This window comes from Rhincodon typus, chromosome 35, assembly GCF_021869965.1.
Source record: "Rhincodon typus isolate 14 chromosome 35, sRhiTyp1.1, whole genome shotgun sequence".
Taxonomy (NCBI): domain Eukaryota; kingdom Metazoa; phylum Chordata; class Chondrichthyes; order Orectolobiformes; family Rhincodontidae; genus Rhincodon; species Rhincodon typus.
Genome location: NC_063366.1, coordinates 3,746,837 through 3,774,568, shown reverse-complemented (window position 1 = coordinate 3,774,568; position 27,732 = coordinate 3,746,837). Strand labels below are relative to the sequence as shown.

General features: G+C 41.6%; 1 protein-coding gene across 1 annotated transcript; it reads left to right on the top strand.

The window, feature by feature from the left end:
* The first annotated feature begins 381 nt into the window (after positions 1-381).
* On the top strand, positions 382-22,225 carry LOC109934610 (zinc finger protein 271-like). The gene is made up of 4 exons (XM_048616462.1): positions 382-1,469; positions 4,755-4,791; positions 11,409-11,621; positions 11,909-22,225. The coding sequence occupies exons 1-4, from the start codon at positions 507-509 to the stop codon at positions 13,633-13,635; spliced, it is 2,940 nt and encodes a 979-aa protein (XP_048472419.1). The 5' UTR covers positions 382-506; the 3' UTR covers positions 13,636-22,225.
* Positions 22,226-27,732: the final 5,507 nt, after the last annotated feature.

Below are 27,732 nucleotides of genomic sequence, written 5' to 3'. Positions count from 1 at the left end.
CTCTAACTGGAGGAGTCAGCCCCTTCAATGAACCAGAGATAGCTGGAGGAAATCATATTTTCTTTTCCTTTTTTACAGAAGGGTTGCACTATTCTACACCAGAGAATACAGAGAGAATAAACACCGCAGATCCTGACCATCATCTAAGGAACAACAGCACAAAGGTGGGAAGACATCCAGTCCCTTCACAGCATTGCTCAGCAGACAGGGTTGGGCAGTGAAACCATCATCTGGAAATCAGTTGAGTCAGGGGAGCTTTGACATATCATCAGATCTGAAACTGGTCAGTGGTGTGGAGCCTTCCATCAGAACTAACCTTTCTGAAGGTTCGGCTGTGGGTGATCGGTCAGGGTGAGACTGGGAAGAAGTGTGAGTGGCTCCAAGTGTGGTGAGAGCTTCAGTCATTCATCAAGCCTCATGACCCACTGACTGAATTCTATAGGGGAGAGGCTGTTTAAATGTGAGGTGTGTAAGGAGAGCTCCACAGGCTATTAAGATTTCCCAACATGCAAGATCCATCTGTGGTACCAGAGCTAAACAACTACATGGAGAAGAAACCACTCAAGTGTGAGGTGTGTGACCGAACCTTTTCACATCCATCAACGCTCATGCAACACCGACGTATTCACACAGGAGAGAAACCATTCATATGTGAGGTGTGTGACAAATCATTTTCACGTTCATCGCACTTTCGTGTACACCAACGCATTCACACAGGGGAGAAACCATTCACCTGTGAGGTGTGCAACAAATCCTTCTCAGAGTCAGCAACCCTCCGCAAACATCAACGCATTCACACAGGGGAGAAACCATTCACGTGTGATGTATGTGATAAATCATTCTCGCGGTCATCAATTCTCCGCGCACACCAACATACACACACTGGGCAGAAGCTGTTCATCTGCAAGGTATGTCACAAAGCCTTCACACTGTCATCAAATCTCCTGCGCCATCAGACAGTGCACACTGGGGAGAAACCCTTCAAGTGTGAGGTTTGTGATAAAGCTTTTGCAATATCGACAAGGCTCCTCATTCATCAGAGCATACATACCGAAGAGAAACCCTTTCGGTGTGAGGTTTGCGAGATGGCTTTCACTCAATATTCCCATCTCCTGACACACCAGAGGATTCACACAGGGGAGAAACCATTTAAATGTGAAGTGTGTGAACGAGCCTTCACACAGTCATCAACACTCATGCAACATCGACGCATTCACACTGGGGAGAAACCATTCACATGCGAAGTCTGCAACAAATCATTCTCGCAGTTAACAAACCTCCGTGCACACCAACGCATTCACACAGGGGAGAAACCGTTCAGATGCCAATTGTGTGACAAATCATTTTCGCGGTCGTCGACCCTCCGTGACCATCAACGCATTCATACAGGGGAGAAACCATTTACATGTGAGCTGTGCAACAAAGCCTTCAGACACTTTTCGACACTCCTGGTTCATCAGAGGATCCACGCAGGGAAATAATGCAGATGTTAAATTTCCAACAAAATTTTCATGAAGTCTTCGTGCCTCCTGAACACCAATCAATTTACCCAGGAGTGAAACCATCCAGTTGTGAAGTTGCGAAAAGGCTTTCACACAGTCAGACTATCACTTGGTCTAGCAACACACTCACTCACAGGGAAGAAATCCTGTCAGTGTGAGTTCTATCGTAAAGCCTTCATACATTCATAAGACCTCCTGGAATATCAGTGATCCCTCATGGGAGACAAACTCTTTCAGTTTTGTATCACTTGCAAATTTGGCAATTGCATCCAGTGCACCATTTGGTTTGGATCATTCACTTAGGTCAGGAAAGGCAAGGAGTCCTAACCCTGAGTCCTGGGCAATTCCACTGGAAACATTGTCTCAGCCTGAAAAATATTTGTTAATCATTACTCTCTGTTTCCTGTCACTCAGCCAATTTTTTATCATTCTGTCCCTTTTATTTCTTGTGCTATAAGTTTGCTCATGTTTGTTGTGTAGCACTTTAAAAAAAATGACATTTTGAAGTCCATGTCCACCACATCAGCAAGATTTCTCCTGTCAACCTTCTCAGTTTGTTAAATACAAATTACCCTTAATTTTTTTTATTCATCATGGAATGTAGACATTGCTGGCTAGGTCAGCATTCATTGTCCATCCTGCATTGCCCAGAGGGCATTTGAAAGTCAACCACATTGCTGCCGGTCTGGAGTCACATGTAGGTCAGAGCAGAGAAGGATGGTAGAGTTGCTTCCCTAAAGGGCATTAGTGAAAGGTTTCTACAACAATTGACAGTGTTTGCATAGTCATCATTCGGCCAGCTTTTAATTCCAGTTTTTATTGAATTCAAATTTCACTATCTGCATTGTGGGATTTGAACCTATGTCTTCAGAGCATTAGCCTAGGTTTCTAAATTACTAGTCTATTGATGTTACCACTATGCCACTTCCTCGCCAGGTTAATAAATCCATTCTGGCTTTAATTATTCTACAATTGTCCAAGTGACCATTAATTCTATCCTGAACAATTCTTTCTAGAAGCTTCCCCACCACCAGAATTAAACTAACTGGCCTGTAGTTGCTGGTCTTACCTTTGTACCGTTTTTTGAACAAGAGTGTAACATTTGCAGTTCTCCAGTTCTCTGTAACCATCTCCAAATGTCAGGAATTCTGGAAAGATGTAGCCATTATCTCAAGACAGTTTTCATTGTAACTTCTCCTCAGGCAAGTGTTGAAGTTGAGAAGGAGGGACCTTCTTGGAGGTTAGCGTGATGTAATAACAGTGTGATATGTTCACCTCAAACTCTTTCAGGATTCATTTCATGTTCTGAGAAAGATCTTCAGTCATTTTAAAATGCTTGATTATTTTGCTTAATTCAAGTTTTGGTCTAAGGTGAATATTATGTTGTCTGTCTGTTCTCTTTTAGCTTAACTCCAAACCAACTGATTTGTTAGCACTGTGTCTTCCTATTCACTGAAACACTCAGGATCCTACAATAAGAGTCCTGTACACAATACAGGGTCAATGTCACTGTGGGCTTGGGATACTGTCTTCATCAATGGATTTACAATTTCCAGTTCACAGGAACCATAGCATTTCCCTCAGAAAGAAAGAACTACTTGCATTTATGTACCAACTTCCACGATCCCAGAGAAATGAAAACCACCCTATAGCCAATGAAGTGCTTTCTGAAATGTAATGTGGTGAATATCTGATTTCATAAATCATATGCTCCCACAACTGAAAATGTGTCAATCCCTGTGCTTGAGTCTCTGAAATGAGAATTGAATCCACAACCTTCTGATTCAGATATGAGTGCTAACTCACCCACAACTAACAATAACTTATGCATGCCTGTTATATTTAGGTTCCAAGCATATTAGTCCCAGAGCTGTGTTCAGAATGCTTTTCTTCCTGTAAACAAGAAGCCTGAAAGATTTGATTTAAAGTAGTAACTAGTTAGAACTGCAGGTGTCAGTGTTATCTTTGTGTATGGGTTCCTGAAGCTGTGAAAGGTGGTAAAGTCCCTGGTGGCAGAAGAACTAATGGAAAAAATGGGCAAAGTCCAAGGGTAAGGAACAATCCATCGACTAGGTACTGATACAGGATACCCCATGTTAAACAAAAACCCAAACAATTTAAAAATCCACTAGCTCAAGTACACCCCAGAACAACCATCTACTGTCAGAAAATCTCTGGGATTACTCAATAAGGCTGAGCTATAGTATACTCTCCACCATTAGATGTGCTGTTGTGCAAAGGCCTCAGGATCTTGTTGCAACTTTGTGAAGGTGTCATGGAGCTCCACATCATTGAGCGTAAATAGCACAATATTTGCTGAGTTATAACACTACACAGGAACTTATTGACTTGAGAACTGTAGAGACTCTGAAGAGTGTACGGACATGAACACATGAAGAATGTAGTTCAGTCCTTATTTCTTGTAACTGTAAGTCACAGCTTACCATGTACAATGGTATTTCATATGAAATTATAATGAATCATATCAATTTGAAGTGTAAGCCTGAAGACAGTTCTTGATTTCGTCTTCTCGACCCACAATCTTGAGCACAAACTTATATAACTTATATGGCATTAAAATGCACAACAAAACTTTGGGGGCAGTAATGTGATTCATTGCATGGAAAGTCATAATAACAGTGAAGATCAAGAAACAGACTAGAGATTGTCTAGAGAAGAGAAGAATTCAGAAGAAATTTTTTTTTTCAGAAATCATTGGTGTAGCTTTAAGAGTAGTTGATAACAAGTCACAGAGGAAACATCTCTTATGCAAAAAGTTCTCCAAAGCAACAAGAACCCTAGAAGTCTCAGAATGCCTTTTACAGCCAGTAATTGGGGAAACAAGTCTCTTAAAAATAAAATAGTAAGAACAATTAAAGCCCATTAGCAGCTAAGGGAATAAATCCAAGTTGAATACCTGCAATAAGAGTGGCCAAATAACAAGGCACCCAAAGCAAATTGCATATCTTGAGGGAAGGGATCAAAAATGCTGTGTCACTGTTAAAAATTGTCGTGGGGTGCAGAATTAAGACTTCTTTAAGTGAGTTAACTATTTACTCGATGGCAAAGGTAACAGCTGTATTAAGATAATTATTCAGGGACAGTCTTAATATTGATTGAAAAGGAAGAAAAAGAAATCAGGTATAAAAATTGTTATTGCAGTTTGAAGTATCAAAACCCTAACAGTGAATTTAATGCAATATTTATTATATCGATGGTTTGAACTATAAATTCAATTCAATTATTTCGCAGCTAAGATACTTTATCAATTTTATTCATTACAAATCAGGTAAAGAAATTATTTGTGAATCTGACCATGTGATGTCAAATTCAGTGTGATGTGGGGAAACATCGTGTGAACAACTTCACTGCTGATATCTTTGATACAGTCAAAAATATTGAGATGTTGTGTGAAGCCATTTTAAGAAAGTTTCTGCCTATAGATCCTTTGGAAATTGTTCAGCCATCTTGGAAAAGAAATATCTTCATGCATTTTTATGAAGACGTCATAATAGTTAAAAGAAAACTGAACTTTACACTAAAAACAGCATTGAAATGCTTCTGCTGTTTAACAGTTTTCAGTTTTATTACTACAATAAGTCTTTACAGCAACAAAGGTTCAACAAATTTAATCAACAAAATAAAAATCAAAAGAACTGCAGATGCTGGAAATCAGAAACAAAAACAGAAATTGCTGGAAAAGCTCAGCAGGTGTGGCAGCATCTGTGGAGAGAAATCAGAAGTAACATTTTGGGTTCAGTGATCCTTCCTCAGAACTTTAATCAACACTGGACACAATAAGATAACAAATAAAGTGTAGTAAAGAAGTTTTGGCAGTTACATGGGCTTGTGAAAATATTTCAGAATACATTCTGGGCCCCAAAATCATGATTGAGGTTGTTAATAAACTTTTAGTCTCTTTCCTTGATAAAAAAAGAGTAAGCAAAAATGTCTCATTTACAACACCTTAGACTTTACAGACTCTCATCAGGACTCAGTCTGTGCAAGACAGATGCTGTTTTGAGCGTCATGGTTGATGTACTCACATATGAGTGCTTCTGGGGCTATTGTATTCTCTTACAGTCAGGAAATAGCACTATCTAGGCCAAAAAATAGTCTTAACGTGTCGGAGAGGATCTAAAAAAGGATCAGAGTCCATTGTTGAGCATAAATATCACACCCAATGATAGCCTGGAGCTCAGTTCACAGACTATGTCATGGCAACTTACTTTGAACACAAGCAGTGCTTCTCTATTGTCAAAGATTAGTTGGCAATTTCCTGTTATTTGCTGGACGATATTCTTCAGGGAAATCACTAAGGGCATTTAGATATATGCAAGAGTTTGATAGCCAGGGATCTCAAAATAGTTTGAGGACCTCATTGCTAATTGTGACACATATGCTATACATTAGTAATGAATGATGGGAACCTCTCTTCCTACCAAATTTTCTGACAGACCCTGTTGCCATTTAGCCATGTACCTGTTTATCTTTGAAGGTGGTTCTCAAAGTTTATGAGAAGATTTGTAGCTCAGGTTGTGGATGAGGTGTGTTTGATTGCAGATGTTTCATCACTCTGCTAGGTAACATTGTCAGTGCACCTCCGGTGAAGCGTTGGTGTTCTGTCCCACTTGTTATTTACATGCCTCAGAGTGCTGGGTGGTTGGCATCATTTCCAGTTTTGTTTTTCAGTAGTTTTTATATCAGGTCCAGCTCAATATGTTTGTTGATGGAGTTCTGGTTGGAATGCCAGGCCTCCAGGAATTCCCTGACGTGTCTCTGTTTGGCTTGTGCTATTATGGATGTGTTGTCCCAGTCAAATTCGTGTCCTTCTTTGTCCGTGTTTATTGAGACCAATGAGAATTGGTTGTATCTCTTCGTGGCTGGTTGGTGTTTGTGTATCCTTATTGCCAGTTTTCTTCCAGTTTGGCCTATGTAATGTTTCTCCCAGTCTTTGCGTGGTATTTTGTATATTACATTAGTTTTATTGGCTGTGGGTATGGGATCCTTTACGTTCATCAGTAGTTGTTGCAGAGCAGTTGTGGGTTTGTGGGCTACCCTGATACCTCGGGGTCTGAGTAGTCTTGTGGTCATCTCTGATATGTCCCTGATGTATAGTCTGGTGACTAGTGTATCTGGCCGTGTTATGTCTTCTTGTTGTGGTCTGCTGCGGAGGTAACAGCCAGACAACACATCCATAATAGCACAAGCCAAACAGAGACATGCCAGGAAATTCCTGGAGGCCTGGCATTCCAACCAGAACTCCATCAACAAACATATTGAGCTGGACCCGATATACCAACCATTGAAAAACAAAACCGGAAATGATGCCAACCACCCTGGCAAACCGAGGCTTATAAATAACAAGCGGGACAGAACATCAGTGCTTTACCGGAGGCGCACTGACAATGTTACTTAGCAGGGTGACAAAACATCTGCCATCAAACACACCGGCTTGGTGAGCAAGTTTACAACCTCAAGGTGGTTCTTACCTTATTGTCGTCAACCAGTTGTGTGCCAAAAAGTGCCAGTACTTCTTATGGACTGCTAAAAGCCACAAAATGCTAGTATCTCCAATGGATATCTAGCAGTGTGCCACAAAACACCAGTACCTCTTATAGATCATCAGTGAGGTGATATGAAGCTCCAGATCCCATTCAGGGCATGTGATCATGCCACCACAATAACTGGTTCTCTGAGATTTTGGTAGCCAGCAGAGAATGAGCAAACCTACTAACTATCCTAAATGTTTCTACATTTTGTCACTAACTTTTCTTTTCCAACTATCAAGAAGGATGAATCAAGACGAAGACCTGGGGAGGGTTAAGAAAGATAAGGAATTAATGTACAGTGAATATTGTACAAAGGAGTAATTACTTTGGGAATGGAAATAACTGTTAAATCAATGTTTATGATTTCCTTAATTCATTCATGGAATGAGGGCATCACTGGCTAAGCCAGCATTTATTGCCCATCCCCAATTGCCCAGGAGTCACATGTAGGCCAAACCGGGTAAGGATGGCAGTTTCCTTCCCTCGAGGACATTAGTGAACCTGATGGGTTTTTCCAACAATTGGCAATGGATTCACGGCCATCATTAGATTCTTAATTCCAGATTTTTTTTATTGAATTCAAATTCTACCATTTGCCATGGCAGGATTTGAACCCAGGTCCCGAGGACATTATCTGGGTCTCTGGATTTACAGTCCAGCAATAATACTATTAGGCTATCATCTCTCCTGCGGGGTGGGGGATAAAATCTTGGGGAGAGGTGTTGTGAAGGATTTTAGGGCCCTAGAGCAACCTTGTGAAGAGATCACAGCTCTATATCACTGAACATAAATAGTACAATGTGGGTGGTGTTAGAACACAAACATTATACTAGGACTCTTAGACAGTAGAACTTTTGAGAGTCTGAAGATCACATGCATATGAACACAAGAAGAAGATAGTTCAGTCTGTACCTAATGTATCTAAGTTACTCCCTGGTAAAGCTATGATTGCTACGTACAGCAATATTTCATATGAAAGTGTAATAAATAAGTGTAACTTTGAAGTCTAAACTTCAAGTCAGTTCTTCACTTTACCTTCTCCACAATCAACTTGTCTTGAATGTGTGGCATCAAATCACATGATAAAAGAGTTGTATTTGAAGGATGCCCCACCTCCTCATGAAATCAAATCTCTCTAATCAATTGTTTGAGTCTGACCTCTTGTTCCCTCAATCATACTCCCAATAAACTGCTGACTACCCAAATTCTGCTTCTGGTCCCATGTTGACCAAGATTGTTCATGGTTCACTCTCTTCAGATAGTATCCTTCACTCCTTTAAGTCTGTTTTATCACCCTCTCTGAAAGAAAAATGCTTGACCCCTCCATCATTGCAAACGGCCGTGCCATCTCCAAACTCCCATTTCTCTTCAAAATCCTTGAACATGTGATCACCTTCCACATATTGGAAAACAGCTTGGGGCCTGGAGAGAGACAAGGAGCAGACTGGGGGGTCAGGCAGCAGTGCAGCATCGGGTCAAGGATGGGAGGCCAGCAGAAAGGCCTGATGAGGAGGTAAGAATAACATTCCAAGTCAGTCCTCCAGTCACAAAATCAATCTTCATGTCACAGTCACTCTGTAGCACACAGAGCCACTTCCTGATCCCTCCCTCACGTGTACTCTGTTTCTTGTGCTACCCTCTCTCTCCTAAGTTCCGTTCCTACTCCCTGCTATTGTTCCTGCGACCCCCTGCCCCTTCGGCCTCCCTCCTTCCTCTGTCCCAACTTTGCATCCTTCTGTGTGTCTTCAACCTTTCTGTTTTCCTGTACATGTGTTGATCCCACCATTACACGTCATCACTGCCTTGGATGCTGAGATTCTTCCTCTTCTGACCTGCTTTCAAATACTTTCAAGGATGAAGAATGCTATTCCCACACTAGAAGTCTCTGTCAAACATTTACCAGGGTAACTGAGACAGCAGTTGCAACAAGTGAGGTTTTATTCAGATGGAACAATGACAAGTTTAAATCTCCACCTGATCGGCTGCTCAAAGTCACCTCCATTTCACCGGTCAGTTTCCCAAACTTCAGGAAACTCATGTTGCTGCAGAAATATTTGGATTGACTGTGAGAGACGTCAATCAGAGAGCCCACCCACTCTGCCCATTCTCTCCTCTTCCTCTTCCAGAGCTGGTTCACTTCCTATTGGGACTGAAAACCAAGTGAGGAGATGGTGAGTGAAGGAGCAGCTTTTATACAAATTGTATCCCATAATATCCACACCAATCTTCAGGCAGTCTGACTATCCTGTGGGTAATCAGGGGTGGAAATGTCCCTTATGCTGTGTGAGAAGATCAGCTGAGAGAGCTGTTTACTCGGTGCTTTGTGCTGAACTGTTTGACTGGAGCTGTGTGTTGGGTATTGAGTGTGTTTATTGGAAGCATTTCCCTCTGATTTCCAGGCTGTGTTTTGTTGATGGCTCATTCCTGAATATGAGAAGGTGAGGTGTAATTATCTGGGAGGTGCAGAGTGTCTGAGGATTCTTACTGATTTCCTGTTGTGTGTGTTGGGAGCTGGATATTACCCTGTGAACTGGGAAATCATGAATTGTGGAAGAGGAGAGAAAGGGCAGAGTTGGTGGGCTCTCTGATTGACGTCTCTCGCAGTCAATCCAAATATTTCTGCAGCAAACTGAGTTTCCTGAAGCTTGGGTAACTTACCGGTGAAATGGAGTGTCTTTTAGCAGCAGATCAGGTGGGGATTTAAACTTGTCATTGTCCTCGTAACATATTGAAATCTTTCATCAGATCACCAATTGACCTTCTAAACTCCGGGGAATATAACCCTAAATTGTTTAATTACTCCTCATAATGTAACCTTTGCGTACCAGGGATCATTCTGTTAAATCTACACTGCACTCCCTCCAAAACCTTCCCATGATGATGTGTACAGAACTGCTCCCAGTATTCCAGTTTTGGTCATTTTCAGGGCTTTGTTTCATTGAAATATGACTTCTACCCCCTTTTATTCTTTTCCTCGAGACATCAAGACCAGCATTTCATTTGTATTTTATTGTTTTCTGTACTGGTCATGACATATTAATTATCTCTTTGCTTGGGTCCTCAGGTCGTTTTGAAACTCTATTGTTTCTACATTTTCATCTTTTATAAATAGTCCTTTGAGGCCAAAGTGCCTATATTGAAATCCATTTACCACCATCTTGCCGATTTTTTGTCTACCAGTGTCTCTTTGTCATTTGTTGTTTCATGTACAATGTTTATCACAACTCCCTGTGTTGGGTCATTAGCAAATATGTTGATGTGGTTTTCTATCCCATCATCTACATTGTTCATAAGGTTGATGGTAACAAAACACACTTGCAGAAGCACCACTAGTCAGCAGAGCTGAGGTAGCGCTACACTGAGAGATAGCATTGAGGTATCATGCAACTGTCAAAGGAATTACTGTACACAGAGTGAATGCTGCATTGTCGGGGGCACTTACTGTGGGTGGGCTGAACTTTCAGAGACATAGCATGGGGAGCAGCAGTGAAAATGTGCTGCACTATCTAAGGAGCATTCGCAAATGAAGGTAACATTCGCATCACACAAGTGTCAGGCAGTGACAATCTCTACAAGACAGAATCTAACCATTGTCTCTTGATACAGTGACATCGCCATCACTTAACACCCCCCACCCACACACACATTCTCAATGTGCTCAAGGTTACCATCAATAAACTGCTGAAATTTTCCTACCATGTAAATACTGTGGCTACAAGAGCGGATCAGAGGTTAGGAACATTTTGATGAGGAACTCCTCTCCTGCTTCCCACAGTGCTGTTTCAGCAGAAAGTCAGAAGTGTGATGGAATATGTTCTGCTTGTCAACTCCAACTCCACTCAAGAAACTTAACAATATTCTTGACAAAGCAGTCCATTTAATTGGTACCACATTCACGACCTTACATCTACTCCCTCCATCACGAATGCACAATGGCAGGACTGTGTATCACCTCTCAGACACAATTCAGCAACTTGCCAAGGCTTTGACACAACTTTCCAAACCCATGACCTCTACCACCTAGAAGGAGAAAGGCAGGAGAGCGTTCTCTTCTGAGGCACACACCATTTTGCTGGAATCACATCACAGTTTCTTCACTGTTACTGGGGTTAAATCTTGAAACTCCTTTCCTATCAGCACTGGGTGTGTCTCTACACCTCAAGGACTACAGCAGCAAGAAGGCAGCTCACTATCATCATCTCCAGGGCAATTATAGATGGACAACAACTGCTGGCACAGCAACAACACTGACATCCTGTAAAAATATGTCTAAAAATAAACTGAGGAGTCAGCCCTTTCAGAAAAGGAAGAGATGGAATTGGAGGAAATCATGTTTCCTTTTTCTGTTTTACAGAAGGATTGCACCGTACTACACCAGAGAATACAGAGAGGATACAGACACTGCAGATCGATCCTGACCATCACGCAAGGAACAACTACATAACTGTAGGAAGACATCCAGTCCCTTTACAGCATTGCTCAACACAGAGAAAGTTGGGCAGTGAAACCATCATCTGGAAATCAGTCAGGTCAGGGGAGCTTGGACAGATCATCAGATCTGAAAGTGGTCAGTGGTGTGGAGCCTTCCATCAGAACCAACCTTTCTGAAGGTTCGGCTGTGGGTGATCGGTCAGGATGAGGCTGGGAAGAAGTGTGAGTGGCTCCAAGTGTGGTGAGAGCTTTAGTTATTCATCGAGCCTCATGAACCACTGACTTATTCTACAGATGAGAGTGTGAGGTATGTGAAGAAGATTTCACAGGCTCAATATAGTCTCCTAACCCACAAGGTGCATCTATTGTACAACTGTTAACACAAGAGGAACTACATCAAAAGGGAAATCATTCGGTTGTGAGGCGTGCCACAAGCTTTTACAAAGTCATCGACCCTCATGAACCAACAACACACTCACACAGGACAGAAGCAGGTTGACCATGATGTGTGTGATCAGGTGTTTGCACAATCATCGGGCCTGCACATTCCCCAGCAAATTCATTCTGTGGTGAAACCATATATGTATGAGGTGTGTGACAAATCATTCTCTGAATCTTTGACCCTGCGCAGACACCAACACATTTACACCAAGGAAAAGCCTTTCATGTGCAAGGTGTGTGACAAATCATTCACACAGTCATCGAACCTGCTCGTACACCAACGCATTCACACTGGGGAGAAACCATTTACGTGCAGTGTGTGTGTCAGATCATTCTCGAACTTATCAACCTTGAACAAACACCAACTGATTCACACAGGCGAGAAACCATTCTTATGCAAGATGTGTGGTAAATCTTTTGTGCAGTCATCGACTCTCCTCGTGCATCAGCGCACTCACACAGGGGAGAAACCATTCAAATGTGAGTTGTGTGAGAAATCATTCTCGGCATCGTCAAGCCTCCGTAAACACCAACGGATCCATAGCGGGGAGAGACCATTCACATGTGAGGTGTGTGAGAAATCATTCTCATCATCATCAAACCTCTACTCACATCACCGCATTCACACAGGAGAGAAACCTTTCAAGTGCAAGGTATGTGACAAATCATTTACAGAGTCTTCGACTCTGCACAGACACCAACGCATTCACACAAGGGAAAAGCCTTTTACATGTGAGGTGTGTAACAGATCGTTTGCACAGTTATCAATCCTGTTTGTACACAAACGCATTCACACTGGGGAGAAACCATTTACATGCAACGTGTGTATCAAATCATTCTCGAACTTATCAACCCTGAACAATCACCAACACATTCACACAGGCGAGAAACCATTCTCATGCAAGGTATGTGGTAAGTCTTTTGCACAATCGTCAAGCCTCCTTGTGCACCAACGTATTCACACAGGGGAGAAACCATTCATGTGCAAAGTGTGTGTCAAATCATTCTCCAGTTCATCAACCTACCATTTACATCAACGTATTCACAGTGGGGAGAAGCCATTCAAATGTGAGGTGTGTGACAAATCATTCTCAGCCTCATCAAGCCTCAGTGTACATCAACGTATTCACACAGGGGAGAAACCATTTACGTGTGGTCTGTGTGATAAATCATTCCCTGACTCATCAAGACTCCTGCTTCATCAGAGGATTCACACGGGGGAGAAACCATTCACATGCGAGGTATGTAGTAAATCATTCTCAGTGTCGTCACGCCTTCAAGTACACCAACGTATTCATACAGGGGAGAAACCATTCAGGTGTGATGTATGCAATAAATCATTCTCACAGACACTGACTCTGCGTCTACACCAAAGGATTCACACAGGGGAGAAACCATTTACGTGTGAGATGTGCGACAAATCATTTTCACGGTCAGAGAATCTCCGCAGACACCAACGCATCCACAGAGGGGAGAAACCATTCATATGTGAAGTGTGTGAAAAATCATTCTCAGACTCATCAAGACTCCTGCTCCATCAGAGGATTCACACGGGAGAGAAACCATTCAGATGTGAGGCGTGTGGCAAATTATTCTCGTCATCATCAAACCTCTGCTCACATCAACAAATTCACCCAGGGGAGAAACCTTTCAAGACAAATCCTTCTCATAGTCAGGATTGCTCTCCACTCATCAATGAACCCACATAGGGGAGAAACAATTCAACCAAGTTGTGTAAAAATTGTTCTTGTGGTTAGACAGTCTCCACATACTGCAGCACATCTGCACAGGAGAGAAACCATTCATGTATGATTGATGCAACAAATTGTTCTCAAGATCTATGGACCACCTAGAGAATACACACAGGCATGTAACCCTTCAAGTATGATGTTTGTGATGAATTTTTCATTGTGTTCTCCACCAAATGGAACACTGAAGGATTCACACAGAGAATCTCTTAAGGTGCGATATTTGTGAGCATATCTCCTTGTCATTAATACATGAACACAGGGGAGGAACCTCGTGCTGTGAATTCTGACATGAAGCATTCACGCAGTTGTTGGACCATTTAGAGCATTGGCGAACCCACATGAGAACTACCTCGTGAAGTTCTTGCAAATCCATCCTCAGAGTGTGTGAACCTTTACACAGTCTCACAGCGCAGGGTGTTCAGTGGGACTGGGACACAGAACAAGAAGCAGCTTTCACTCCCATCAAACACCTCGTGATGACATCACCAGTGCTGAGGGATTATGATGTCAACAATGGAGCCACCCTGCAGTGTGATGTCAGTGACACAGGACTTGGAGCAACCTCCATGCAGTGAGGGTAACCCGTTGTGTTTGTATCCAGAGCGTTAACGTATACTGAATACACTACAATGACTAGGAACATAGGAACAGGAATAGGCTGTTCAGCCCCTCAAGCATGTTCCATGATTCAATGAGATCATGGTTGATGTGTGGCCTAACTCGAGATATTTACCTTTGGCCCATATCCCATAACACATTTGCTGACAAAAAATTATCTATCTTAGATTTAAAATTAACAACTGATCCAGCATTAACTGCCATTTGTGGAAGAGGATTCCAAACATCTACCACCCTCTGTGCTTCTGAACATCTCTCCTGAATGGTCAGGCCCTAATTTTTAAATATAGCCCCTAGTTCTAGAATCCCCAACCAGTGGAAATAGTTTATCTTTATCTATTGAGAAACATATGCTGGCTATTGTTTTTTCCTTGTGAACATCTCAACCTGAACCTGTTGGAGGAGAGAAAGTGATGTTAAAGACTGACCACAAGACAATTCAAATCATTCTTTCTCAAACCAATTCTATTTGTGACAAACTGTTTCTAAAGGATGTTACTTCATTTGGAGAGCTATCACTTGGAAATGAAAAACAAGCAAGGGAAGCAGATGTACATCGCTGACATGCTGTTGAGAGCTACACTCTCTTTGAAGTAAGTTGATGTTGGTACACAACTTGATGTTGGTATTCAAGATCCAACAAGGAATAGCAGCATTTCATGCTCTGGGAATCATCAATCCAACGGAGACATTGACCTAGATCTTGTGCTCTCTAGAGTATTGGAGAACAGACAAACAACTCAAGATGTATATTGTGATCACTTCCAAGTTCTGACACATTGAACCCCATCCAAATCCCCCCATTGTACTCGATCTTCTCCCTGACCTCACTCTCCTCACTCTTGACTCTCCCCAACCCGACTCGACAACATCCATGTCCAAAGTTGATAAGTTGCCAATGCCCGCTACAACCTGCATGCTTAACCTGACCTAAACTTGTGCACCAGCAGGTAACCCCTGACCTGACCACTCACATATGGACATCCCCAACCTCCCTATGACTCTCCTCACACTTCACCTACCCCACTAAGCCTATCCACATCCCAATTTACCTCAGAGATTGCTGCACTGATTCTCATCAGTGCTGTCTGTGTGGATTTCTGTCCTGTCAAGGAATTAAGTTCAGACTGAACAAGGTAAGAGGAAGTGCAGTACTGGCCAAACATGAGCAATGAGATGAAGGCCACATCAGCCAGTGCAGTGCGTGTAATGAACATAAACTAAATAAGATAGCGCTGTTCATGATTTGTGACATCCCCGACAGCCCATGGATGAAGCTTGGAGTACAGCTCTTCACTGTCACTGGAACTGATTATCTTGTCACTGTTAATTACTATTCAGACAGCAGGGAGTTCGAGCAGCTGAGGTCACCAACTCCCAGTGAGATTATAGAATATCTGAAAGCACACTTCAGTTGTCATGACATTCCTGACATCGTGATCAGTGACAATGACCTGAATTCACGAGTGAAGAATCAGACTCTCATGAATGCTTGGGAAATTTAGCACCATCCATTAGCTACACACAACCCCAGTCAAATGGAAAGGCTGAGGCATCAGTGAAAATTAGCAAATAGATCAACAAGAAATCAACTAGATCCAGTTGTGTATAAGGCAAACTTGGAGTCAAAAACATATGTGCTATGAAGGCTTGGAAAGTTTCCAGTTAAATGACTTAATGTCACACCATATTGTACTATACTTCCACTTGTAAGGAAAACTACTGAGGCCAGAAACAGTAAAAACAGTGAGTGATAAGATTAAATTAAAATGACAGGAAGCTGAATTTCACTTTGATAAAGCTGCTGAAGTATTGCCTAAACTGAAAGTTTGAGAGCCAGAGTGGAAACATTCGATGTTCTCAAACAAAGGTCAACCCGAAAAGAAATTCGGGAACTGTGTTAAGACATTGTCGTTTCGATTATATACAGTGAAAGTGAATGACCAGGTTTGTTGTCTCAATGTATATGCAACCGGAGAAGCTAGTCACAAACAAACAACCAAAAGAACTGCGGATGCTGTAAATCAGGAACAAAAACAGAAGTTGCTGGAAAAGCTCAGCAGGTCTGGCAGCATCTGTGAAGAAAAAATCAGAGTTAACGTTTCGGGTCCGCTTATGGAGAAGCTAGTCCCCTGCATGAGACAGCTGATGAGACAGATCAGATTTCACCGAATGAGCAAGGAACCGAAACGTCATCAGTCCACGAGATAAACATTCCCCAACAAATGCACTTATCAGCAGCAGTCATTACCCAACAACAAAAGGCAGCAACATTCTCCAGAAAGATTGTGTAGGATCAAAGTACATGGGACCATGACAGGAAAGTTAGTTTAGAAGTTACTTTTCAGTGAAACTTAGAGCAAGCTGCATTTTTTCACAAAATGACAAAATTCACTCACAAACAGAATGTGGCCAACATCCTCACACGAATGTGAAGTTGCTGATAAGAACATAAGAACGAGGAGCAGGAGTAGGCCATCTGGCCCCTCAAGTCTGCCCCGCCATTTAATAAGATCATGGCTGATCTTTTTGAGACTCAGCTCCACTTACCCGCTCACTCACCATAACCCTTAATTCCTTTACTGTTCAAAAATTTATCTAGCCTTGCCTTAAAAACATTCAGCGAGGTAGCTTCAGCCACTTCACTGGGCAGGGAATTCCACAGATTCACAACCCTTTGGGTGAAGAAGTTCCTCCTGACCTCAGTCCTACATCTGCTTCCCTTTATTTTGAGGCGATGCCCTCTAGTCCTAGTTTCGCCTGCTAGCGGAAACAACCTCCCTGCCTCCACCTTATCTATTCCCTTCATAATCTTATATGTTTCTATAAGATCTCCCCTCATTCTTCTGAATTCCAATGAGTATAATCCCAGTCTACTCAGTCTCTCCTCATAATCCAACCCTCTCAACTCTGGAATCAACCGAGTGAATCTCCTCTGCACCCCCTCCAGTGCTAGTATATCTCTTCTCAAGTAAGGAGACCAAAACTGCATACAGTACGCCAGGTGTGGCCTCACCAGGACCCTATACAGCTGCAGCATAGCCTCCCTGTTTTTAAGCTCCATCCCTGTAGCAATGACAGACAAAATTCCATCTGCCTTTTTAATTACCTGCTGCACCTGCAATCCTACTTTTAGCGATTCATGCACAAGGACACCCAAGTCCCTCTGCACAGCAGTGTGCTGCAATTTTTTACCATTTAAAACATAGTCCATTTTCCTGTTATTCCTACCAAAATGGATGACCTCACACTTATCAACATTGTACTCCATCTGCCAGACCTTCGCCCACTCACTTAGACTATCTATATCCCTCTGCAGACTTTCAGTGTCTTCTGCACACTTTGCTCTACCACTCACCTTAGTGTCATCTGCAAATTTTGACACACCATACTTAGTCCCCAACTCCAAATCGTCTATGTAAATTGTAAATAATTGCGGTCCCAACACTGATCCCTGAGGCACACCACTAGCCACTGACCGCTAACCAGAAAAACACCCATTTACCCCTACTCTTTGCCTTCCACTGGTCAACCAATCCTCTATCCATGCCAATACATTACCTGTAATACCGTGCAACTTTATCTTATGTAGCAGCCTTTGGTGTGGCACCTTGTCAAATGCCTTCTGGAAATCCAGATACGCCACATCCACAGGTTCCCCACTGTCCACCATGCAAGTAATGTCCTCAAAGAATTCCACCAAATTAGTTAAACATGACCTACCCTTCATGAACCCATGCTGGGTGTTTCCAATGGGACAATTTATATCCAGATGTCTTGCTATTTCTTCCTTAATGATAGATTCAAGCATTTTCCCCACTACCGAAGTTAAGCTAACTGGCCTATAGTTACCTGCTTTTTGTCTGCTTCCTTTTTTAAACAGTGGCGTCACATTGGCTGTTTTCCAATCTGCGGGAACCACCCCAGAATCCAGTGAATTTTGGTAAATAATTACTAGTGCAGGATTACATGCAAATAAAAAAACAGTATCATGTGGACTCCTGCTTTGGCACAAACATGAACATTGCAGTATGAGCTCTAATAAGTAAAACCTCAATCAGATAAAAGAAACATGAGGTCCCAAGTCTTATTGTCTTGTTTTAAGTGGTCCCTTGACTAACAGATTGACTTACATAAGACCATAAAATGTTGCAGAAGTAGGTGATTCAAGCTCATCGAATCTGCTCAACCACTCAGTGAAATCATGGTTGATCTGATAATCCTCAATTCCAATTTTGTGCCTTTTCCCCATAACCCTAATTCCCTTACTGATTAAATTCCGTCTCTCTCAGCCTTGAATATACTTAGTAGCTCAGTCTTGATTGCCACTCTGTCGTAAAGAATTCCACAGATTCACCATCCTCTCAGAAAAGAAATTCCTTTGCAACTATGTCCTAACTGGGTAATCCATTACTCTGAAATTATGACCTCTGGTCCTGGACTCTCTGACGAGGGAAACAAACTCTCAGCATCTACCATGACAAGCTCCTGAAGAATCCTATGTGTTTCAGTAGGTTGCTTCCCATTCTTCTGAACTCCAATGTGTACAGGCACATCCTACTCAACTCTCCTCATAAGAAAATCCATTCACACGTGGAATCAATCTCGTGAATCTTCTCTGGGATGCCTCCAATGCCTGTTCACATTTTCTTGGATAAAGGGACCGAAACTATTCACAATATTCTAGGGATCGTCCTGAAACGTCAGCTTTCCTGCTCCTCTGATGCTGCCTGACCTGCTGTGTTCATCCAGCTCTATACCGTGTTATCTCACAATATTCTCGGTATGGTCTAACGCATGCCTTGTATAGTTTTAACAAGATTCCCCTATTTATATGCTATTCCATTTGAAGTAAGCCAACATTCCTCTGATATTTCCCAAAAGATAATTGCTCCTTGACCCTAGTTTTCAAGAATAAGTATAAGATAGCATATTTTAGAAATTTACGCAGGCACTATCATTACAATTGGTTGTTCTCTTCACCTAACCTGGGACAGTGATAAGGAATAGTCTATTATTTATTAAATGACCATCTTCTATGTAATGTTTAAGTATAGAATGCCACAAATTTATTATAACTATCTCAATGTAACTCAAATCATTTGGAGTTTCACTGGATTTGGTCACATTCATTTCAGATTCACAGATCAACAAGTTTCACTCCCCTGGTGATCAAAGTTTGAACAACATCCTTATAATTTTTTAAGCGTGTTATATCTGTAAAAGTCTAGTTTGAATGTTGTCTTCACTTGTTGAAATAAGAACTATCTATCTTTTCAGGGATTATTTAGCCTCCTAATTTGTACTCTTTGTGTAACCACGAACTAATGCTTTCTTACTATATAAATTAGTGCATACTTAAATTGTCTCATCTAGTTATCTGTATCCAAATTCCTTTTAGGTATGGTAAGTATATTTGCTCAGAGGTTCCACTGGATCTTTACAATATCAGGAAAAATTACAATCTCACTAAAAAAAAAGGAATTTAGACAAGGGGGATATTCTTGATTATTTTCTTCCTTTGGGTGGGTGACAAGTTGGATTCTGAGGGCCGAAGTTACCTGCCATGGTGTCCAACTCCTTCAAGTTGAAGTTGAGGGGAATTAGGCAAGGAATACACCTGATCTCAATAGCTGAACATATGGATTTACCATTGTAAGACAACAGCAGACACCAGATTAACAACTACTCAAACATGTACCATGAGAAAAGCTGAATGCTTTAAAGATCATGTGTGCAATGCATGTGTAAGGATAGACAGAACTGAACAGGCAAGAAAAAACAAACAGATTTTGTTGTTCCTATACAATTTTTTAATGAAATGTTTGTGTGTCATAATTTGAAAAAGATACTGCATGCAATTTTTGCCTTTATTTGTGGAAAGGAGAATATTTGGACAAATATGTTTATATACCATGGTTTCGTATATGACTGTAACCTCTGATGTCATCTTACATAAGCAAACATTTTAACTACACCAATTTCACACACCAATGGAGTATTGATTAAAATTTATATTCCCTGAATATATCTACACACTGTGGGTTGCTTGAGTTTGGGGAAACTGACCAGTGAAATGGAGGTGACTTTGAGCAGCTGATCAGAGATTTTTATTGTGGGAATAGCATTCTTCATCCTCGGAGGCTTTCATCAGTGTGGGATTTGAATCCTCATATACGTTTGACAGCAATCAGAAGAGGAATACCCACAACATCCAAGGTGGTAGTGATGTGCAGTAATGGGATCAGCACATGCACAGGAGAGAGGGAGACATGAAGGAGGAGGGCTGTGGGTGCAATTTATTTTTTTTCCTCCTCCTCCTCCCCACCTTCTTCCTCTCTCCCACCTCATCCTGTTTCCTATCTGTCCTTCTTCCTCAATCCCCTTTCTCATCCCTGCTCTCTCTCGGTTATCTCTCCCCCGACAGCAATATAAAGATGAGAGGGATAGAGAGAAAGTGCACCATCTTAAACTCTATCATAAATAAAAAATCAAAGGAGAAACCTCCTGTGACATTACTGCAGATTAAACCTCTACAATCCTGCGGCATCTGGACAGGGCCTTGCCACATCGGAGAATTTTCCAGACCATGGGAGTTACATGTCCAGTACACTTTGTCCTGTTACACTGAGATTGAGCTGTGATTGAAGTGGCGTGTGTGACCACCTTAGCTTTGTTGACTGACATTCCTAAGGAGGATGAAGTGTTGGTGGTGAAGAAAGACAAATTTGAGAAGATGTTTCAGAATACCAGCACCCCCTGGTAGAGTTCTGTGAGTGACAAGAAGAGAGGATTTAACCAGGGCACTGCTAGTAAACTCCAGTGGTAACACAACTATTTCCTCTGCAACTGGCAAAAAAACACTTGTTACTAAGTGCTGACCTTTAAAATGAACTTCAGAATTGCACTAAAGTCCTGTGGGTGACTGACCACAGAAGTTCCAGACTAGAGAGTGCCAGACAAATAAGGTACAATCTGTAATTTAACTATTTCTCGTGCTTATGTAACACAACTGAAATTAATTATTATCTATGAGCCTGTAATTTGCTGAAGTAATTGCTGGCCACAATATATAGACTGGAATCATGAATGCGACTGACTCTTGGTGTCTGAACACTCAAAAACCCTGATTGTAATGTGAAGAACCATCTCAAACAGGCACAATTAACAGAAACTCAACACTCTCACTATTCCCATCCGGGGTTGTGGTCATTTCTGTGATTGGTACCAGCTTCCTGGCTGATGTTTAATAAATCAGTATTAAAGTAGGCTTGAAGTAACTAACATTTAAACTTCCAGTCACAGTCAATTTCAGCCAGGTTATGTCGACAAAACCAACACAGACTAATGTAAACACTTGGTCACAACTGGTGTGCCTGTCTTTATTCTGTGATTTTAAAGGAGGTTTAATTTTAAAAAATTACAAAAAGCATGTGACCAACGGAAGCAGTTTTATTTAAGGGTGCTACGTTGCAGCCTGATTGGCTTCTTGATCAATGCACTGTGTAAATATCCACTGGGGAAGTGTATAAGTCTGAAGGTACTTTTTAAACCTCTTTGTCTTCGTAGATTAATCTCAGTAATTAGTATGCTAATTTTTATTAGTGTTCTGTAGGGGCTTTTATACTTGAACTTTCAACTGTAGACAGTTCTCTACAGTCCCATGTGGGAATGGTCAGAATGGTGGTTGACAAGAGGAAGGCAACAATGACTGAAAGAAATCTACAATGGACAGCCTTGTGATCACTACTTAGTGGACAGGGGTCAAAAAGACACATTTGTCCTTTTTTAATATCTCCAAGATCTTGCTATTTTCCAACTGGGCTGAAGTTATTTTGTCAAACTTTCGTCCAATCATAGGACCCCTACAGTGTGAAAAGAGGTCATTCGGCCCATCAGGTCTGCACCGACCTTCAGAAGAGCATCCCATCCTACCCCTGTAACCCTGCATTTCCCATGGGCTAATCCACCTAACTTGGCCATCCCTTAACACTATGGGCAATTTAGCACGGTCAATCCACCTAACCTGCACATCTTCGGACTGTAGGAGGAAACAGGCGCACCTGATAGAAACCGACATGAACACAGGAGAACATGCAAACTCCACACATGACAGTGAACCTATTTATGAACGTACAAAATCTGGCAAAATCTGATCACCCACTAACTTGATTACAAAAATAAAACATTATTTATCATGGCAAATTCAATTCTGGGATCTGACTTGTCCAGTATTTTCATTAACTGGGATCATAACACAGTGGGAACTCTTCGCAGGACAGGAATTTGTTAGGTTTAAGAGAACTCTGTGAATCTTTGTAAGAAATCAGTATGTGGAGGCACTGGACATAAAGGTGGGAGCATTATGAAGTATGTTACATGGATTAGACTTTCAAATGGGTTTGATTGTTGCTAAGATTTTTTTGGATGTAGACAATGCAACAGTGAATCATTTGCAATCTTTGATGGAGACAATACTGAGAGCAGATACATTTGAAAGTGGAAATAAAAGCAGGATCTTGTCAGGAAGAAATACTCAAAATAATTACTCAATATTTAACATTAAAAGGAGGAAGCCCTAAACTTGATGTTTCACTGCTGGAATTAGCTATGATTCAGTTAGAAATGAAAAACGACTTAGAGAAAGAGAAGTATAAAGACTTGATGAGAGAAAACAAAGGAGAAATAGAAAAAAGGAGAAAAGGGAAAGTGAGGATAAAGAGAAACAAAGAAAATGAAAGAGATGAGAAAGAAAAAATGAATTGGAGAGAGAAATTGAATTTTTAAAGCTCAGTCTTCATAGAAAGAGGACTCAGACAAAGTGACTTGGTGAGACAAAAGCTTTGAGTAAAGGAAGAAATAAGTGGTGATAGCTCAGAGGATGATTCTGGTTTTGACATGTAATTTGATTTAACTGCAAACCTGTATTTAGTGCCCAAATTTAGAAAGGACAATGTGGAAAGATATTTCACCCGATTTCAAAAGTTAGCTGGGAAGGTGAGGTGGCCAGAAGATGATTGGATATAAAGTTACCGATTGCCTTGATAGATACAGCTATGAATGTGTACATCAGTCTGCCAGAACAGTCTGCAGACTATAAGACTGTTAAAAGAAAAAAACTCAATTATTATGAGCTTGTCCCTGAAACTCGTCAATTAATATTTAGGACTTTAAGGAACCTAATGAGATATTTGTAGAATTATCAAAGGAAGAAATAAATGATGTGGACCATGAGTTGCAAACATTAATGTTAGAGAAAAAATTTGAGAATGTGAGGGAAATCATGATTATGAAGGAATTCTGAAACAATCTTCCAGTAACCCATAAATAAGACTTATTTAGATGAACATCAAGTATTAAAAGTCCAAGAAACAAACATTCTGCCGGATGGTATTTCACACATTTCCATGTAGAGAGGTCATGTGGAAATTAGAAAAGATGGAAAAGATTTTAGTTTTTGGGACAAACAGAAAAGTAATTAAACAGAAAATCTTGAATGTAAAGAAAATAATATGCTTCCAGTGTAACAGGAATGGACACTCTAAAGCCAATTGTTGGAAGTTAAATGGCAGTTCTATTTCAGTAGTAGGAATGCCGAAGGAACCTTCAGAAAGGGATGCATTAGGGAAGAAAATGAGTATTAAAGCAATTGCAGGCATACAAGTGGAGCATTTTCCCTTGGAACCTGCCAGAAAGGTACAGGTAACTCAAGGCAGTGAAGAAAATTCTCCCTCAATTTAATTAAGAGAATCTGTTGTGAATGCTTTAATTTCAAAGGGAACGGTACTTCTAAATAAGGAGGTAGACCAATAGTGATATTAAGTGACACTGGATCAAGTCAGTCACTGATGCTAAGGAAATGAGTTGCATTCCAGAGAGGCAAATGAAGGAGGAGATAATAATTGGGGATATACACAGAAGTTACAAACTGTTCCCATTTTAGATTAAAGAGTGACTCAGTAAATGGAGTAATGTAACAAATCCTAAAAGAAAATTAAATTCATTTTATCGTGAAGTATCATCTGGCTGTTTCAAAAATGTTGACCTCACCAAGTGTATTGGAACAACTAGTGGAAGTAAAAGAAACTGAGATCCTGCAGGAGGAACATCCTGGATCATTTCCTGACTCTGTTGTGACTAGATCTCAGGATTGTCGAATTGGACAGGAAGAGGATGAGTCTATGTAAAGAGTGTTAACTGGGAAACACAGTTATCTGACACAATTTTCAAAAACTTAAATAAAAAGGACAAAGGTAAAATGAATGAGGCTAAGGTGTTAATGAAGAACTGGGGACCACCTCAAATTCTAGTTGGTGAGGAATGAGCAGTTGTCCATTAGGTGCAATTCCACCTGATGAGTATCATAACAAAACTTCACAAGTGGTTCACAAAATTCCAAGGCTAGTGAATTAGGAAAACACAGGCTAAAACAGTTACATTGGTCAGGATTACATAGAGATATGATTAAATTTTGCCAGATATATCTTACAAGTCAGGTTGTGAAGAAACTATCAATTGAATCAGTGCCTTTAATGCTGATACCAGTTTTCGAAGAATCATTTAACAGCATCTTGATTGATTGTGTAGGACCTAAAAACCAGAAGTGGTCATTGTACCTTTATAGATGTTTTAACAAATTTCCTGGACCAATGCCTTTGGGGAAAATGAAGGCAAAAATAATACTGGAGAAGTTAATTCAATTTTTACAAGAGATGGGTTACAATCAGACCTAGATTCAAATTTTGTGTCACAAATATTCAAAGAATTTATGAACAGTTTTGGGAAATAGATAATTCACATCATCAGCAAATCTTCCACAATCTCGAAGAGCTTTAGAAAGATGTCTTCAAACTTTGAGGACCATGATTACAGCTATTGCCAAGAATGTCCTAATGATTGGGATAAAGGAATTCCCTTGTTACTGCTTGTTTATCAGAGATACCCCAATTATTGGACAGCAGTCAGTCCTTTTGAACTGATATGTGAACACAAGGTGAGAGAACCCCTCAATTAAACAAAGATTTGTAAGCCAAACCTTAGAGAGTATAGGTCTGATCTCACATTTCTGAGAAACACTAACCAAGGCATGTGAGGTGGTCAGTAAGTATTGAGAACTGCTCAACAAATAATAAAAACTAGAGCAGATAGAAAGACAAGAGCTGTTATTGGAGACAAAATGTTAGTATATTTTCTTTCTGTGGGTAACTAACAAAAGCAAGGTTCAGTGGACGTTATTAAATAAAAAAAAATCAATGATGTGCATTACGTAGAGGGTATATCAGACGGAAAGAAAAATCAGCAAGTGTGCCATCCTGAAATGATACAATAACAGGAGAATACTCAGATCTGAAGTGTATTTACAATGGTAAAAGAAATAAAAAGAGTAAAATAACAAAAAAAAATTTTGAGAATGAATCAGAAATTGAAAATTCAGAAGTTGACCCTCCAGTGATCAGATTGAATAATGTGGAAGTGCTTAACAATTTAGGTGGAGTATTATATTATCTTCCAAAGAACTGTTAAAATGATTTACAAAAGCTATTACAAACTCATTGTTCAGTTTATTCATTGTTTGAGTCGGGAGTGCATTACCTATACAACAATATGGAGGAAGTCCAGGATGGACATGTCACCCAGGGAGTGGGAGGGGGAGTTGAAATGGTTCGCGACCGGAAGGTGTTGTCATTTGTCGCGAACAGAGTGCAGGTGAGAGTGCAGGTGCTCTACAAAGCGGTCTCCGAGCCTCTGCTTGGTCTAACCAATGTAAAGGAGGCCACATCGGGAGCAGCAGATGCAATAGACCACATTGATGGATGTGCAGGTAAACCCCTGTCTAATGTGGAAGGTTTGTTTGATGCCTTGAATGGAGGTGAGGGGTGATGTGTAGGGGCAGGTGTAGCATTTCCTGCATTTGCAGGGAAAGGTGCCGGGGGTGGTGGGGCTAGTGGGGAGTGTCGAGCAGACGAGGGAGTTGCGGAGAGAATGGTCCCTCTGAAAGGCAGATAGGGGTGGGGAGGGAAATACATCTTTGGTTGTGATGTCGGATTGTAGGTGGCGGACATGGCGGAGAATGATATGTTGGATATGGAGGTTGGTGGGGTGATATGTGAGGACCAGGGGGATTCGGTCTTTGTTTTTGTTGGGGGGAGGGGATGTGAGGGCAGAGGTGTGGGACACGCAAGAGATGCAGTTGAAGGCATTTTGGACCACCAAAGGGGGGAAGTTGCGGTCCTTGAAATAGGAGGACATCTGGGAATGTGTGGGAGTGAAACATCCCATCTTGGGAGCAGATGTGGCAGAGGGGAAGGAATTGGGAGTAGGTGATCGCATTCTTGCAGGAATGTGGGTGAGAGGAGGTGCAGTCGAGGTAGCTGTGGGAGTTGGTGGGCTTGAAATAAATGTCGGTTTCAAGGTGGTCACCAGAGATGGAGTCAGAGAGGTCCAGGAAAGAGAGGGTGGTATCGGAGATGGTCCATGTGAATTTGAGGTTGAGGTGAAAGGTGTTAGTAAAGTTGATGAACTGTTCAAGCTCCTCATGAGAACATGAGGCGGTGCCGATACAGTCATCAATGTAACGGAAGAAGAGGTTGGGCATAGTGCCAGTGTAGTTGCAGAAGAGGGACTGTTCCACATATCCTATTAAGAGGCAGGCATAGCTTGGTCCCATGTGGGTTCCCGTGGCCACCCCCTTAGTCTGTAGGAAGTGGGAAGAGTTGAAGGAGAAGTTGTTAAGGGTAAGGACGAGTTTGGTTTAGTGGGTGAGGGTGTCAGTGGAGGGGGACAGGTTTGGGCTTGCGGGAGAGGAAGAAGCGGAGGGCTTTTAGGCCATCCGCGTGGGGGATACAAATGTATAGGGATTGGATGTCCATAGTTGAGGGCCAGGCAATTGGAAGTTTTGGAGGAGGTGGCGGGTGTGGGTGGTGGCCTGGACGTAAGTTGGGAGTTTCTGGACGGGGGGGAGAAAATAGAGTCAAGGTAAGCGGAGATAAGTTCAGTGGGGCACGAGCAGGTGGAGACAATGGGTCGGCCAGGACAGTCGGGTTTGTGGATTTGGGAAGGAGATAGAAATTGGCAGTGCGGGGTTGGGAACAATGAGGGTGGAGGCTATGGGTTGGGGGTCACCTGAGGTGATGAGGTTGTGAATGGTTTGAAAGATGATGTTTTGGTGGTCAGGGGTGGGGTCATGATCAAGGGGGCAGTAGGAGAAGATGTCACAGAGTTGGCCCCTGGCCTCAGTTATGTAAAGGTCATTGTGCCATACCACTACTGCGCCTCCCTTAGCTGCGGATTTAATGGTGAGGTTAGGGTTGGAGCTTCCGTGAGGGAGAGGTTGGAGTGAGTGAGAGGGGCAAAGAGGTTGAGGCGATCGATGTCATGACGGCAGTTGGAGATGAAGAGGTTGAGGGAAGGTAGGAGGCCTTGAGGTCGTGTCCAGGA

Bases quoted from the DNA above. Each gene is read 5' to 3' on its own strand.
- LOC109934610 (XM_048616462.1), top strand. From the start codon at position 507: ATGCAAGATCCATCTGTGGTACCAGAGCTAAACAACTACATGGAGAAG. The intron at 1,470-4,754 runs GCAGGGAAATAA...ATTATTTCGCAG, and splicing joins TGGTTCATCAGAGGATCCAC to CTAAGATACTTTATCAATTT. The intron at 11,622-11,908 runs GTCAGTGGTGTG...TTCGGTTGTGAG, and splicing joins GATCATCAGATCTGAAAGTG to GCGTGCCACAAGCTTTTACA.